This window comes from Terrapene carolina, unplaced genomic scaffold, assembly GCF_002925995.2.
Source record: "Terrapene carolina triunguis isolate 2854851 unplaced genomic scaffold, T_m_triunguis-2.0 Scaffold66, whole genome shotgun sequence".
Taxonomy (NCBI): Eukaryota; Metazoa; Chordata; order Testudines; family Emydidae; genus Terrapene; species Terrapene triunguis.
Window position 1 is genome coordinate 61,235,133 of NW_020664417.1, and position 15,689 is coordinate 61,250,821.

Sequence of the window (15,689 nt, forward strand, 5' to 3'; positions counted from 1 at the left end):
GGGAGGGGCGGAGTTGGGGCGGGGACTTTGGGGGAGGGGGCGGAGTTGGGGCATGGGCGGGGCTGGGGGCAGGGCCCCGTGGAGTGTCCTCTTTTTGGACACTCCAAATATGGTAACCCTACTAAAAATAGCTAATATGTTCAAAGTCTGAGTAGTAGTCCTACTGAATAGGTTAGAATAGAATGAAACCATTTTATGTCTTGTGTAGTCCAGCATGCTATATGAACTGTAACATCTAAACAAGTGGACTAATTTACAGGAGTGCTGAGCTCCTATTTACTACTTTGAGATCTTTTCCTCTAGAAAATGAAGCTACTTAATTAGACACAACTTCGGGTACCAATATTTGGGCCTAAAAGAATGATACTGAGCCATTTCACCTGGGATGCTATGAAAAATTCTATTGCTGATCTGACATTCCTAGTAACGCACAAAACTTCCATTGGGTTGCAAGAAATGCAGAATCAGGTCTTGTCAGAATCAGGGACACTCAGGAAAGTTAACCTGAATTCACTAATGACTATTTAAGCTGCATTAAACCCATGTGGACACTCTCATTCAGAATTGAAATGTGCTTAATTTGGTTTAGCTTAACTCACCAAAGGTAAATTGAAATAAGGACATTTTAATTCTGAAAGAGAGTGTCCACATGGGTTTACAGTGGTTTAACTACTGCACTTTCAGTTCAGAGTTAATTCAGATTAATTTTCCTGAGTGTCCCTGTGTATACAAGCCCTCAGGTCCTTAGTTAGTAAAAAAAAAATTAAAAAGGCTAATCTTTTATCACTAATATAATTTCACACACTATAATTCTGTAATTAATATAGCTATTTTCACTATCCTGGAAATTACAGCGGGAAATGTTTCATAGACAAAAAGTTGTCTTGGTTTCATGAAATGTCATTTGGGAGGCGAGTGCAGGTAATCAGCAGTCCAGTAATGAAATAAGTTAGTTCATTAAGCTGTTCAGGCATTCACACTCAACAATTTATAATTCATTTTGAATGGAAATTTTTCTTCCCCCAGCCTCTTAGTAGAAGTTTGAATGCTGATGTTCCAGAGCAACTTATAACTCCATTAGTCTCTTTGGGCCACATTTCTATGTTAGCTCCAGACCAGTTTGCTTCTCCAATGAAATCTGTGGTTGCAAATTTCATCGTGAAAGATCTCCTCATGAATGATAGGGTAAGATTTATTTTTTAAGTTCTTACTTTTCTGTTTTTCTTATGATTGAGTCTCTGTAAGCTATACAGCTGTTAAGTTTTTGTGATTAGGCCAATGAACCCTTAATGTTCACTATGGGTATATCTACACTACGAAATTAGGTCGATTTAATAGAAGTCGATTTTTTAGAAATCGATTTGATACGCTCGATTGTGTGTGTCCCCACTAAGTGCCTTAAGTCGGCGGTGTGCATCCACAGTACCGAGGCTAGCATCGACTTTCGGAGCATTGCACTGTGGTAGCTATCCCACAGTTCCCACAGTCTCCGCTGCCCATTGGAATTCTGGGTTGAGCTCCCAATGCCTGATGGGGCAAAAACATTGTTGCGGGTGGTTCTGGGTACATGTCGTCAGGCCCCCCTCCCTCCGTGAAAGCAACGGCAAAAAATCGTTTCTCGCGTTTTTTTTCTGGGTTACCCGTGCAGACGACATACCACAGCAAGCATGGAGCCCACTCAGTTCACTGTCACCATATGTCTCCTGGGTGCTGCTGGCAGACACGGTACTGCAGTGCTACACAGCAGCATCCCCTTGCCTTGCCTTGCGGATGGCACACGGTGCAATACGACTGCTATCCGTTGTCGTTGTCCCATGGGTGCTCCTGGCCAACCTCGGTTAGGTTGGTCGGGGGCGCCTGGGCGGACATGGGTGCTCCTGGCCGGCCTTGGTGAGGTCAGTTGGAGGTGCCTGGACAAAAATGGGAATGACTTCAGGTCATTCTCTTCTTTAAGTTTCGTCTAAAGGAGATTCAGTCCTGCCTGGAATATCATGCCAGCTGGAGGCTTCTGCCTCAGGCTGCTCTTCCAATCGGCAGCACCACACGGTCGCACCTACCCCTTGCTCCCATGGCTCATGAAGCCTGGACAGAAGTAAGGAGCAGTTCAGCTATAGGCTGAGCAAGTGAATAATGGTGATAGAATGGGCCTTTGGACGTTTAAAAGCTCGCTGGTGCAGTTTACTGACTCGGTTAGACCTCAGCGAAACCAATATTCCCATCGTTATTACTGCTTGCTGTGTGCTCCACAATATCTGTGAAAGTAAGGGGGAGATGTTTATGGTGGGGTGGGAGGTTGAGGCAAATCGCCTGGCCGCTGATTACGCACAGCCAGGCACCAGGGTGGTTAGAAAAGCACAGCAGGGCGCGCTGTGCATCAGAGAAACTTTGAAAACCAGTTTCATGACTGGCCAGGCAACGGTGTGAAAGTTCTGTTTGTTTCTCCTTGATGAAAACCCGCCCCCTTGGTTCACTCTACTTCCCTGTAAGCCAACTGCCCTCTCCTCCCCCCTTTGATCTCCGCTTGCAGAGGCAATAAAGTCATTGTTGTTTCAAATTCATGCATTCTTTATTAATTCGTCACACAAATGGAGGGATAACTGCCAAGGTAACCCGGGAGGGGTGGGGCAGTTGTAGGGGCACCCTCTAGAATGGCATGCAGCTCATCATAGAAGCGGCATGTCTGGGGCTCTGACCCGGAGCGGCCCTTTGCCTCTCTGGTTCTTTGGTAGGCTTCACGTGGCACTGCTGCGGGTCCCTGTTATAACCTCTGTTCTTCATGCCCTTGGAGATTTTTTTAAATATTCCGGCATTTCGTCTTTTGGAACGGAGTTCGGATAGCACGGATTCGTCTCCCCATATAGCGATCAGATGCAGTACCTCCCATTCGGTCCATGCTGGAGCTCTTCTGTGATTCTGGGACTCCGTGGTCACCTGTGCTGATCAGCTCGCTACGCTGGCCAAACAGGAAATGAAATTCAAAAGTTTTCAGGGCTTTTCCTGTCTACCAGGCCAGTGCATCTAAGTTGAGAGTGCTGTCCAGAGCGGTCACAATGGAGCATAGTTGTGTCATACCCTATATGTCTAATATGTTGATATCATATGTAAAAGATGATACATATGGTAGTTAATCTAATCATTATAATCTTTGCTTTAATTTTTTACATGTTTTTGTTTGTGAATCCATCTTTAAACTTGTATAAATATCTGTAGTCAACAGGTGAGAAAAATGGGAAATTGTGGTCCCCAGATGAAGAGGTTTCCCCAGAAGTTCTAGCAAAGGTGAATATTTTTTTCGTATTAAGATGTGCACAATATTTGAAATAAGAGTTTAGTTACTTGATAGCATATCACTGACACCTCTAAACACTACCAATAGAGAATGTTAAAAGAAATATTACCAATTAATTTTGGTTACAGTTGTCTTTTAGAATAGCCTAAAAACGTATTAAATAGCTTAATTTCTGCTAAACTAAAATTTGAGAGAGATAAGGTGGGGGAGGTCATATCTTTTATTGGACCAACTTCTGTTGGTTAGCGAGAGACAAGCTTTCAAGCTCCACAGAGCTCTTCTTGAGGTCTGGGAAAGGTATTATGATTTGTCACAACTAAATAAAAGGTCAAACAGATAGTTTAGCATAAGTAGTTAGCACATATTCTAAGGCAGGGATAGTCAATAGGCAGACCGTGGTCCAAATCTGGACTGCCAAATTGGACCGCAGGGGCAGAGGCGATGCATGGTCACGTCCTTTCCCCCCATTTCTCCTGATGCCTCTGGAGGGTATGCCCAGAAGCGAGGAGGCAGCACCTACCCCTGGCAGCAGTGCTCTCCAGCAGCAGGGAAGGCGAAACAGCCTCATGTTGGGAGGAGGAGGAAGAGCTTAGACAGCCGCCCTGCTGCTTCCTCCCTCCCCCCCCACGCTACAGGGACACGTGGAGAGTGCTGCTGCCAGGGGGAATGCTACTTCCTCGCAGTCCCTGGAGCCTCCCTCCCTCCTAGCGGTCCCCAGAGGCTTCTCCAGCCCCTTCATCCACCCACTTCCCTGCTCTAACCGGCCTCTTTCCCTACCCAGTCCGCCTCCAATCACCCACTTTTGCCACATCCCAGCCTCCCCCCATCTCACCGGGGCTGTTATTTGGAGTCTCTTTGGTCCCTCCCGCTACCCGGAGCCTCCTTCCTGCCCCTCTGCTATCTCAGCCCCCAAAGAGGCATTGCACTGCTAGCTGGATCATAGTCCAACAGCTTCACCTCCTGGCTCTGAGCTCATAAGTACTCACACACACTCACACCCTACTTTGCTGCCCAGATCCCAGCCCATACCCATTCCTCTTCCCTCTGTCCCATCTCTACTAGTTGGCTCAAATGAGGACAGAGAGAAACACTTGGAGGGGGCAAATAGCAATGCCAGGTGGCTCCAGCCAGCCCCGTGCATCCTGGTTTCAGTTTAAGGAAATAAGGTCACCTAACTCTGAGCAGGGTGGGCAGGAGCTTGGGGAGGGAAGCTGGGGGGGTGAGCTCGGCCTTGATTATACGTTGACCAAGAAATTTGGACGTTGACAAAAAAATAGACTGCCCCTGTTATAAGGGACCATTCAAAGTGAAGTGGCCCATTAACATCTCTGTAGTCATAGGGCATAAAGGGGGGGGGCCTTGGGGCTCTGAACTTTAGCCACCAGGTGGGGCTTGGGGCTTCAGCCGCTGGGGGTGAGGGGGAGCTTGGTGATCCAGCTTCAGCTACGGGGGGGGAGGGGAGCAGGGAGGTGGGTCTTGGTACACCAGGCTTCAGCCCTGCAGGGTGCACTGGGGCTCAAAGCTTTAGCCCTGGGGGGGAGTGCTGGGGCTTGGGGTTCCCCGTGGCTCTGCTCCTGGTTTCAAGCCCGCAGGGAGTACTGGTGCTCTGGGCTTCGGCCCCACGGTTCCGGTTTCAGCCTCACAGGGGGTGCCGGGACTCATGGCATTAGTCCTGGGGGGAGCGCTGGGGTTCTGGGCTCTCTACGGCTCTGCTCCTAGTTTCAGCCCTGCGGGGGTGCCAGGACTTGGGGTGCTGGCTTCAGCCCCATAGGGAGCACTGGGACTTGGGGCTCTGGGCTTCAGAACTGCAGGGAGCGCTGGGACTTGGGGCTCCAGGCTTCAGCCCTGCAGGGAGCGCTGGGACTTGGGGCTCCAGGCTTCAGCCCCTCAGGTTGCTCTGGAGCTTGGGTATTTGGGCTTCAACCAGCAGGGAGCACTGAGGCTCTGGCTTCAGCTGGGACTCAGGGCTTTAGCCCTAGGGGGAACGCTGGGGCAGGGCCGGCTCTAGGCACCAGCAAAACAAGCTGGTGCTTGGGGCGGCACATTTTTAGGGGCAGCATGGCCGGCGCCAGAATGCCGCCCCTAAAAATGTGCCCCAGCCGCCCTAGCTCACCTCCGCTGCTGCCGCTCGCGCGCCACGGCGCGCAAAACAGCTGATTCGCACGCCGCTGCTCGCCCTCCCTCCCAGGCTCTCAAACCTGGAAGGGAGGGGGAGATCCCGAGCGGCTGCGGCGCGCGAAACAGCTGATTCACGCGCCGCTGCTCACCCTCCCTCCCAGGTTTGAGAGCCTGGGAGGGAGGGGGAGACTCCAAGTGGCCGCGGCGCGCACGCCGCTTTTCCCCCTCCCTCCCTCCCTCCCGCCCTCCTAGGCTTGAGAGCCTGGGGGGAGGAGGCAGGGCTGGGGATTTGGGGAAGGGGCGGAGCTGAGGCGGGGCCGGGGGTGGGGTAAGAAAAAAACGGGGGCGGGGGCGGCCAAAATTGTTTCTGCTTGGGGCAGCAAAAATCCTAGAGCCGGCCCTGCGCTGGGGTTTGGGGCTCCCCGCTGCTCCACTCCCACTTTCAGTCCAGTGGGGGCACCGGGGCTCAGGGGGCCAAGCTTCAGCTGTGGAGCCCTGTGGCCCCCTGAAACTGGCTCATGTACCCCTGGTTGAGAACTGCTGCCTTGGAATATGTGCTAGCTATTTAGGCTAAACTATCTGTTTTATCTTGTATTTAGCTATGACACTCTGAGTACCTTTCACAAACCAGAAGAAGAGCTTTGTGTAGATCGAAAGCTTGTCTCTCTCTCCAACAGAAGTTGGTCCAATAAAAAGAGATTTCCTCACCCACCTTGTCACTCTAATATCCTGGGACCGACATGGCTAGAACAACGCTTCTTAAAACTAAAACTTTGTAACTGCTTATAGTATTGTAGCTTATGTGGCCATAGAAATACACACTGTTGCAATGTCAGTGGAAATTGTGCAGTTAGGTGTTCTGTCCTATCTTCTGGGTATTCAGTATTCTGAATGTTAAGCTTTACTTTGTTTTACGCAGAGATTCAAATTACTAGTTCTTCTGGTTATAAAGGTATCCTGTAAACTGATGCACTGTCATATTACTGAATCTATAGGCAGACCAAGCTGAAATAACAACAGAGTATGATGAACTCCTTTCACCCATCTTTACAGGATATTTAGTGTGAACCTAATTATGATTAAGGTTAAGATTCTGTCACGGGTATTTTTAATAGAAGTCAGGGACATGTTGTGGGTAATAAAAAATGCACGGAAGCCCATGAAGAGTCGACTTTTACTAAAAATACCTGGGAGGGGGAGAGAGACTAACATTTGGGGAGCGCTACCTGGAGCTGACCTCTGGCAGCTGCTCCTGTGGCAGGGGCTGACTGCTGCTGCTTCAACCCTGGGACTGACCACTGCTCCGGCGGTCCCAGGCCTGACAGCTGCTCGAGCCCTGCCATTGTGGAAGAAGTCCCGGAAGGTCATGGAATCCATGACCTCTCTGACAGAATCGTAGTTTTAATTATGACCATTTCAGAGGTGAATGTCTGGTTAATGGATAGCAACTTTTTTTATTGGTAGACTTTTTTATGAGGTATAGGAAGTCCCTACATCTAACCCCACCTCTGTGTCTATGATATTTTCCATTTTCATGCAGTAAAATTTAATCTATATTCCTCTGATTTCTTCTACTCTTTGATAGGATTGTCTTTTTTGCTGCTATTATCAAATGTTCAGTAGAATCATCCAGAAACCATTTTGCACCTCTTCATTTATTTCCACTCAGCTTCTTTATCAAGTTCAACCTTTTCATCTTCACCTCTAAGGCTTTGGAAATTTCTCCCAATGTCTACAGAACATCTCTCCTTTCTTACTATTCCACTTCAAAGTCTCTTTGCTTTATCCCAATCCCCTTGTCTGTCTTCTCCCTCTGTATTCTTCTCTCAGCTCATTTTTTCATCCATGCTGCATCCCCATCCCAATATGCCATGCGTTTATCCATTCTTTGCTTAAATACCTGCTTCTAAAACCCTTTTTCAAGCAAGGAACTACATCCACTTTTCCAGATGAATAAAAAGTTCACTACTTCATTCTTTTCCTTTTTAAAGTCTGCATTTTATTGAGCAGTAGCCTATACAGATTATAGTTTGATTACAGTAGATTTTGGTGTTTTATTTACCTTAGTTGGTATTAAAATTATCAATTTGTTTTCATGTGTTCATCTTTAATAGGTGCAAGCAATTAAACTTTTGGTACGCTGGCTCTTGGGTATGAAAAACAACCAGTCTAAATCTGCAAATTCAACACTCCGGTTATTATCAGCTATGTTGGTCAGTGAAGGAGACTTAACAGAACAGAAGAGAATCAGGTCAAATTATGTTCTTTTCTTTTTCAGACTCTTCCATCTATTTTGTTGTAGAATTTCAGTGAATATTATGAATTTAGGGGTTTTTCAATAGCTGAGGAAGGATTTTTGGTAGGATTTTACAAGGCGTGCAGAGAACAGGATAATGGGGCAATGTAAAACAGCTGGTTAGGGAGTATAATTATAGTTGCTGAAAAGTATGTGTGTTGCTACCCCCAATCTAAATTTAATAGCAATCTAATTGGAACCCTGTAGACATCTTGATGCTTATTAGAAAAGGAGTAAAAGACCTCTGGGAACATCTTTCCATTTTTAGGATTGATTGATCAGCTTTAATATGTTTAAGACCCTGGCAGCTTCTGTTGGAGCTCCCAAGGATGGGATCACTTCATACCTCCAATCAAATAGACCATAAATGGAGAAACGGAGGAAAGGGAAGGAAATCACTGGAACAAAAATATTACAGATTCCACTCTTCCAGAATATTTTTTGTAATTTTGTTTTTTTGTAATAACTAAGCTCTCATTTAAAAAAAAAAAAATTAGCCCTTTTGATTGTGAAGAAACATTGATTAAAGAATACTCTGCACTTCTATAAAGCCTTTCTTCAAAGGATCTCAGAGACCTTTGCAAATATTAATTAATCCTGACAACATACTTGTGAGATAGGATTCCCGTTTTATAGATGTTTTGTCTGGTGCCTTGTTTACTCAGCTAGTCATTAGCAGAGATAGGAAATGGTGTCAGTGCATGGGTTCTATCTTAATTATGATGGTTACTTCTCCGTTAAGCCAGCCTTGCAGAAAGATATATTCAGACAGACATCAGCAACAAAATGCTAGTTCCACCCCCTCAGTTAACTTCAAAGCCTAAATATACATTTCTATGTACATGGTAATTTTGAGGGGCTCTCTGATACCATGATTACATGCCCTATATAAAAGTCTAGATGGGATAAAACCATTTAAATTCATAAATTTGGAAATCTAAGTAACAAACTACAAATGTGGTATCTTTCCTCCAGCCTTGAGGATAGCCATATGTGTACTTTTTACTGTTGCTAGAGGTTTCTGTTACAGAAGGCCCCATCTTGCCAGGAGATCCACATTGACAGACCCCCATTGACTTCAGTAGATTGGAATCCACCTTCATGATTTTTGTTTGTTTGTTTGGGGTTTTTTTTTTTGCAAGATCAGACCTAAGTCATTGCCAGGAGCTTTTAGAGTGATAGGTTTGCCCTGGATCATTGCAGTCCCAAGTCTTTTACAGAACTGAAGTGGAAACCAAAGACTTACAATTTGAGCATTTGGAACATTGTATGCCTAGACATTTATAACTTTTTAATGTAGAATTTAATGTTGGATGAGAAAAAGTTATATGTTATAGGAAAACCTTTATCTGATCATTTGGTTCTGGGATTCAGAGCCACCAGTCCAGACTAACCTCTTTGTTTTTTACTGAGCCCATCAATCAGTCTGCCAATGACCAGATAATTTTGTTGGGAACTCCTTCCCTTTTATGGTAGTCCAAGTCTCCACTTTCTGTTGAGAGCTCCCTCTTCTTATTCAAGGGAAGAAAAAATTGAAGGAAGTGAAAGTTGTCAGCAGGTGTGAGCAAGAACTGTTAAACTCTATAATCGACTAATATTGTTCTAGGATGAAAAGAGGAGTATTTTACTTACGAGCATATAATCTTCTGGCAAGTTACAGCAAACAAGTAACTAAAAAACAAACCCTGGAAAATACCAACAATAAGCTTGAAATACTAGATATTACACAGTGGAAAAAATAATATAAAAATGAAACCTGCAGTGTCAGCCTTTTGGAGTCAGTATAGCAGATGATGCCATGAAAATCAAAGAAACTTAAACTAATTGATTCTTTGAACTTCTTATCAAGCTGAAATAATATTTTAAGGAGAAAAGAGTCATCTTCATATGATTTCTTCCTAACGAGGTTAGTTTAGATTAAGAGCCTAAAACCATATTGCTGACAGCTGGTTTACAGAGGTTCTTATTCACAATTTTTTAATTGAGTGGTTTTGTAAAAGAAGGGAAAAAATATACATAAAAAATTTGAATATAATGATTTTTCTTTTATGTTTTTATAGTAAATCAGATATGTCTCGTCTCCGACTGGCTGCTGGTAGTGCCATAATGAAGCTTGCACAGGAACCTTGTTACCATGAAATAATTACCCCAGAGCAGTTCCAGCTCTGTGCACTTGTCATTAATGTAAGTAACTGCTCTTGAATTATGAAGTGATGGTTAACAAGACTATATCGCATCCTCACCACAGAGCTCTTGTTGATGCTAAGATTTGATGTTTCCCTTTCTGCAGTGCAGCTTTAAAAAAAAAAAGTTCTGAACACTTCAAATATCACATTATGTCTAGTCATCTTTTTAAAGTATGTCCCCTAACTACCCAGTTTTAGATTTTTCTGTTATGTTTAAGGGACTAAGATTTTTGTAGTTGCACTGTTTTGTGTTTTTGCTACTACAGGATGAGTGTTATCAAGTGAGACAGATATTTGCTCAGAAGTTGCACAAGGCACTTGTGAAGTTACTGCTCCCATTGGAATACATGGCAATCTTTGCCTTGTGTGCCAAAGACCCTGTGAAAGAGAGAAGAGCACATGCCAGACAGTGTTTGCTCAAAAATATCAGTATACGAAGAGAGTATATTAAGCAGAACCCTATGGCTAATGGTGAGTACTGTGTTAAAATGTATTCAAAGTGTAAACTTTGAAGACTAAACTTTGAGAAGCTTTTAAAAAATTAAGTAAATGATCTTGTCTAGCATTTTGCACAAAAGTATGTTTTCATAGTGATTTTTTTTCTGGTTCTTATGGAGCTAGTGCAACAAATGTAATTAACTTATTTTATCTAGCAGTTCCCTTATCCTCTTTATAAAGTATTTTTCTGTACTCTACCAATAATTATATTTTTGAATACAAGTTGTTACCTTTTTAGTTAAGATATCTGTTCAAATCAGTTTTTTTCTTCTACAAAAATAAAACTGTCAAGTTCTGACTTGTTTGGTTTTTCTTTTTGTAATAAGATGAAACAGCTTTACAGTATTCTTGATGCATTAAAACTTGCAAGCTAATATGTGGATGTATCAAAACTTAGCATTGCATAGTCATATAAAAACAAATTAACTGAAATTCTGGGATTCTTATTCTTTCTGCATGTATATTTAAGTTGCTTATATGTTTATTATTCCAGAAAAGCTGTTATCTCTGCTGCCTGAATATGTGGTACCATATATGATTCATTTACTGGCGCACGATCCAGATTTCACAAAACCTCAGGATGTTGATCAGCTTCGTGATATCAAAGAGTAAGTATCAAGTCAGTCCAGAATAATTGAGACTAGAATAATTTTTCTGTGTTTGAAAATTTGAAGATGAAGCCATCACTCTTATTATGAAGGAGAACTATTATTAAAGGCATTCTATAGATCTGTTTTCTTAGAAGCGAATAACTGATCTTGGAACGAAAGCAACAGCTATCTGTTCAGCACTGTGTTCTGAAAGCTGAAATAGCAAAAGACGTTTCTTCACAAGTATAATAATTTAATAAATGTTTTAGGTTTTTTAAATGAAATTGATCATTTTAGATCCACTCACTCAGGCATATTTAATCCCTGGAAAATGATACAAGGACAGCCATCTTCCGTGCATAGTGTTACAGACTGTAGATAACTTTTTATGCTGCTTGAAGAACTCTGCTTTGTAGAAACTGAATGTTTTGTAATAGGACATTGTTTGTTCTGATTCTCAGTTCTATTTCACAGTATTCTGTTTCCTAGGAGTATTTGTGGTATTCCCAGAAAAGTTGACACCGTTAGAGTTACTATGTAATGTGCATGAAAACACTTATAATTTTTGAAATACCAATTTTTTAAATTGTACATACAAAATTATTATTAATTTTACTAGGTGTCTGACACTTAAATTGAGAAAAATAATGACACTGGGAGATTGATGCTACTTCATCCTTCACTTACACAGTTGTGTGTGTCTATGTGTAACTTACTAGCATGTTATGGTAGGATCACCCATTGCCCTGAGATTCCTGCTGTACTTAAGTAAGGCAGGCTGACTGCATCTTAGTATTGTTAGCATAATTTGTTATACATCATGACCTCATTTATCATCTTCACTGGTTCCTACTCTGTACCTTCTTCATCATCCCATATACCTGAAATAGCCTTTCTATTTCTTTTGAAATATATCCTGTATCCTTGAAATACACCATGTTTCCTCTGTCTCTCTTCAAGGAACTTTTCAAAACACACATATTCCATTAAGTATTCCAGCTCTAATGGCTGCTCCCTGCACCCCTGTGGGTACGTTTTGCTTTTTCCTTGTGTTTTCGTTTTGTGCCTTGAGACTTTAAGACGTTTAGGACAAAGGCCTGTTATCTTTCTGGCACTGACCTTCCACTGTAAAGCTTGGTATAACTATGTGGTGCTATAGAAATAATAATAAGCAATAAATGACTAGTATAAATAGCCCAATCCACCCATTTCCTCTTCAGTCTTTTTTGCATCTTTCACCTAGACATGTGTAGGGTGCCTCAGTCTAAACCTGACTTCTGAGTTGCCTGACTCTGTGCAGAAAACAGAGGCAGCTGAAGACTGTCCTACCACAAGCTCTGCTTTTTATCCAACACTTGCCTGCCTCTGGCAGCAGCTAAAAGCACTCCCACTTTCTGGAATGTACTTTCTCACCACAGATCCTGAATAATAGTGAAGATTTTAATTATTGGCTGTTGAATTAATACTCCCTTGGAGGAGTACTTTTAGTGCACAAAGCTTTTCTAGGACTCCCTCTTGGAGCACTCTTACGTGAATTCTCTTCCCACACAGTTCCTCACAGAGTGGCTGAACAAAAAAAGTGACCACTCCAAAAAAAGAAAAACTCCATTCTTCTTTGAGTACCTATGGGTACTCCACTTAAGGTGGGAATGTGCCCCACATGCCTTTGATTGGACACTTTTGGTACCAGTGCCCATTCGGTCTGCACATGCGTCCTAGCTATATACCTGTACCGAGGGCATATAGAACTGTGACAGACAAATCACCCTCAGTTCCTTCTCAACCACTTCAGCCTGAGAGAGAGTGTCTAGTGTTGCCTGGTTCTTTAGCTAGCTTACTCTTTCTTAGTTTTAGTTAGTTAATTAGGTTAGCAACTAGGTTTTGTTTTGTTTTTTTAGTTGTCTCGTTTTACCCCCCAGAAACTCCTAATCTCTTCTTTTCTTAGCCTGGGTGGTGATGAGGAGATCTCCTTCCCTTTGAAGGTACATTCTCCTTCCCTTTGAAGGTACATTTGGGACCTGCTTAAATTCTGAGGGTGTAAACATTGCCTCACTTGATTGGAGTCTTTCCCAGTTAGTGACAGCCAGTCTCACTGTATCACTGCTTAGAGAATACTCACATTCCATCTATATGCAAGATAGGCTCAATGTCCAAGAGTAGGTCTAGGAAGAATAGGGAGATAGTTTCATCTCTTCATGATCTGAGCAGTCACTTCTATCGGGATCATGAGAGGGAACTCAACAACTATACTCAGATATTTCTCACCGGGGGCTTCTCAGAAATAAATCTTCTTGCCACTGCCGCCAACAAGAAGCATAAAGCTTGTTTGAGAGGTTATCTAGGTTGTCACTTCCTGTTGTATACGTATCCTCTGACACCTCTCATCCACAGAGTCTTAAACAATATCAAGCAGGACAAAGCCAAAGTCATTTTAATTACACCAACTTTGCCAAGACAGGTATGGTTCCCATATCTAATTTGTCTCTCATCTCACCCTATCATCGGTCTTCCATTAGCACCTGACCTTCTCACTCGAGTCTGGAAACATTCTTCACTCTAGTCTCAGCATTCTGTGACTCAAGGCTTTGTTCCTGGTTGGCTCTCAAGGTACAGCTCTGTTGCTGTAGAGAGATTCAGAAGGTACTGTTGAATAGCTCAAAAGATTCAAGTGGGAAGACTTGCCTACAAAAATGGAAGAGATTCTACCACTAGGGTACCCAGCAATACCTGTTTCTTGTCGAATCTCCCCTCTTTGAGATTCTAGAGTATCTTTTCAGTTTGAAGAGCACAGGCCTCTCTGAACTCTACTAAAGTTCACCTGACAGCTGTCATGATGTTCCATTCCCCTGTGGAAGGGTTCTTGGTATTAGCTCATCCTACGACTTCTAGGTTCATCAAAGGATTATCTAATCTTTTTCTGCCTGTCAGGGAACCCACCCCAGCATGGGATTTGAATTTGGCCTCAACTCTCTGAGGACACCTCCCTTTGAGCTGTTGGTCAGGTGCTCGGTTTTACAGTTATGCCTGACATTGGCATTCTTGGTGACTGTCATCTCCACTTAAAGAATTGTTGAGCTAGGGGCTTTGAAGGCTGATCCTACTCAGGTGTTTTTTTTTTTTTTTTTTTTAAAGATAAAGGTCTCTCTCTGACCACAGCCCCAATTTTTACCAAAGTTGACCTCAGATTTTCCTATCAATTAGATACTTCATCTGCCAGTCCTACAGCTTAAACCATCTGTCTAGGTAGGAAGCTGCTCCTCATACCTTGGATGTTAGGAGATGGTTAGCCTGGGAGTTGGTCAGAATTTTAGGGTGTCTCCCAGATTCTCTTTCTTTCGACAGACAGAGATAAAGGGGTTCTGGTGTCCACCCAAAGACTCCCCAAATGGATTTCGGGTTGTATTCTCTCCTGCTTACAAAGCTGCTGATGTTGAGCATTGTCTTAGAGGTATATCCCATTCCACAAGATCTCAGTCTACCTCTGTGGCCCTACTGAAAGATGTACCTGTTGCAGAAAACTGCAAAGCTGCCACATGTGCTTCCAGCCATACTTACTCAAAGCACTGTGCCTTAGTGCAGGCATCTCAGGCAGATGCTGCCTTTGGGACTGCTGTCCTGCTGATGGTCTTAGACGAGGGGTAGTCAATTATTTTTTGTCAAAGTTCATATTTGGTCAAGGTATAATCAAGGTCCAGGTCCAGACCCACACCCAGCTGTCCTTCCCTAACCCCTTGATTGCCCCCTAAATTCCCCAATCGCCCGCCAGTTCCCTACCTGGAGAGTAGAGTGAACTTATTTCCCTAAACTGAAAACGGGACATACAGAGCTGGCCTGAGCCACCTGCTGTTACCGCTCACTCTCCACCCCCAAACGTTTCTCCGTGCCCCCAATTGAGCCAAGTAGCAGAGATGGGGTAGGGGGGAAGAGGAATGGGCTGGGATCTGGGCAGCAAAGCAGGGTGTGTGTGTGAGTACTTTTGAGCTCGGAGCCAGGAGGTGAAGCTATTGAACTATGATCCAGTTAGCGATGCGATGTCCCTTTGGGGGCTGGGATAGCAGAGGGGCAGGAAGGAGGCTCCAGGCAGTGGGAGGGACCAAGGAGACTCCAGATAGCAGCCCTGGAGAGATGGGGGAAGGCCGGGATCTGTGTTCCTTGTAAGCTGTGAGCTTGGGCGGCCACGCAGGAGAAATTTAAGTGCCCATGCGCACAGCCGGCAGCATGTGATCAGGTGCCCTTCCCGCCATGTTTCTCTGTGCTGCAGATGCTCCCAGGAACCTCCTGCTGGCTGTGGGGAGGGTAGTGGGGGCTGGCAAGGGAGGGAGCTGATGTCAGGGTGTCCCCCTGCTCCTCTACCCCATCTCTGCAGAGCAGGGTAGAGGGGACAGCCTGGCTCAGGAGGACTCGGCGCTTCGGAGGTCTGAATGGCGAGTGTTTGAGTGCCTTTCTTAAAGAGACAGTGCACTGTTTCTGAGATTTCCCCAGCAGCTAGCTAGCTCGCTCTCTCTCTCTCTTCCCATGTACCCCATCTCCGCAGAGCAGGGGAGGGGAGACAACAGGGTTCAGGACAGAGCAGGAGAGCTTTTAGTAAGTGTCTTAAAGAGACAGCTCATGGCTTTCCCCAGCAGCTAGCGCACACACTGTCTGTCTCTCTCTCTCTCTCTCTCACACACACACACACACACACACACACACACACACACACACACACACAC

The 15,689-nt window shown here is 44.2% G+C and overlaps 1 protein-coding gene across 3 annotated transcripts in view; it reads left to right on the top strand.

Annotated features, from left to right (window-relative positions):
* PDS5A (PDS5 cohesin associated factor A) overlaps window positions 1-15,689 on the top strand; it is a 156,766-nt gene that overhangs the window by 125,532 nt on the left and 15,545 nt on the right. For all 3 annotated transcript variants that reach the window (XM_026647975.2, XM_026647973.2, XM_026647974.1), the window contains exons 21-26: window positions 1,027-1,185; window positions 3,211-3,279; window positions 7,522-7,658; window positions 9,764-9,887; window positions 10,156-10,360; window positions 10,881-10,995. In XM_026647975.2, coding sequence (XP_026503760.1) covers window positions 1,027-1,185; window positions 3,211-3,279; window positions 7,522-7,658; window positions 9,764-9,887; window positions 10,156-10,360; window positions 10,881-10,995 — 809 coding nt within the window. The remainder of the gene's footprint in view (window positions 1-1,026; window positions 1,186-3,210; window positions 3,280-7,521; window positions 7,659-9,763; window positions 9,888-10,155; window positions 10,361-10,880; window positions 10,996-15,689) is intronic.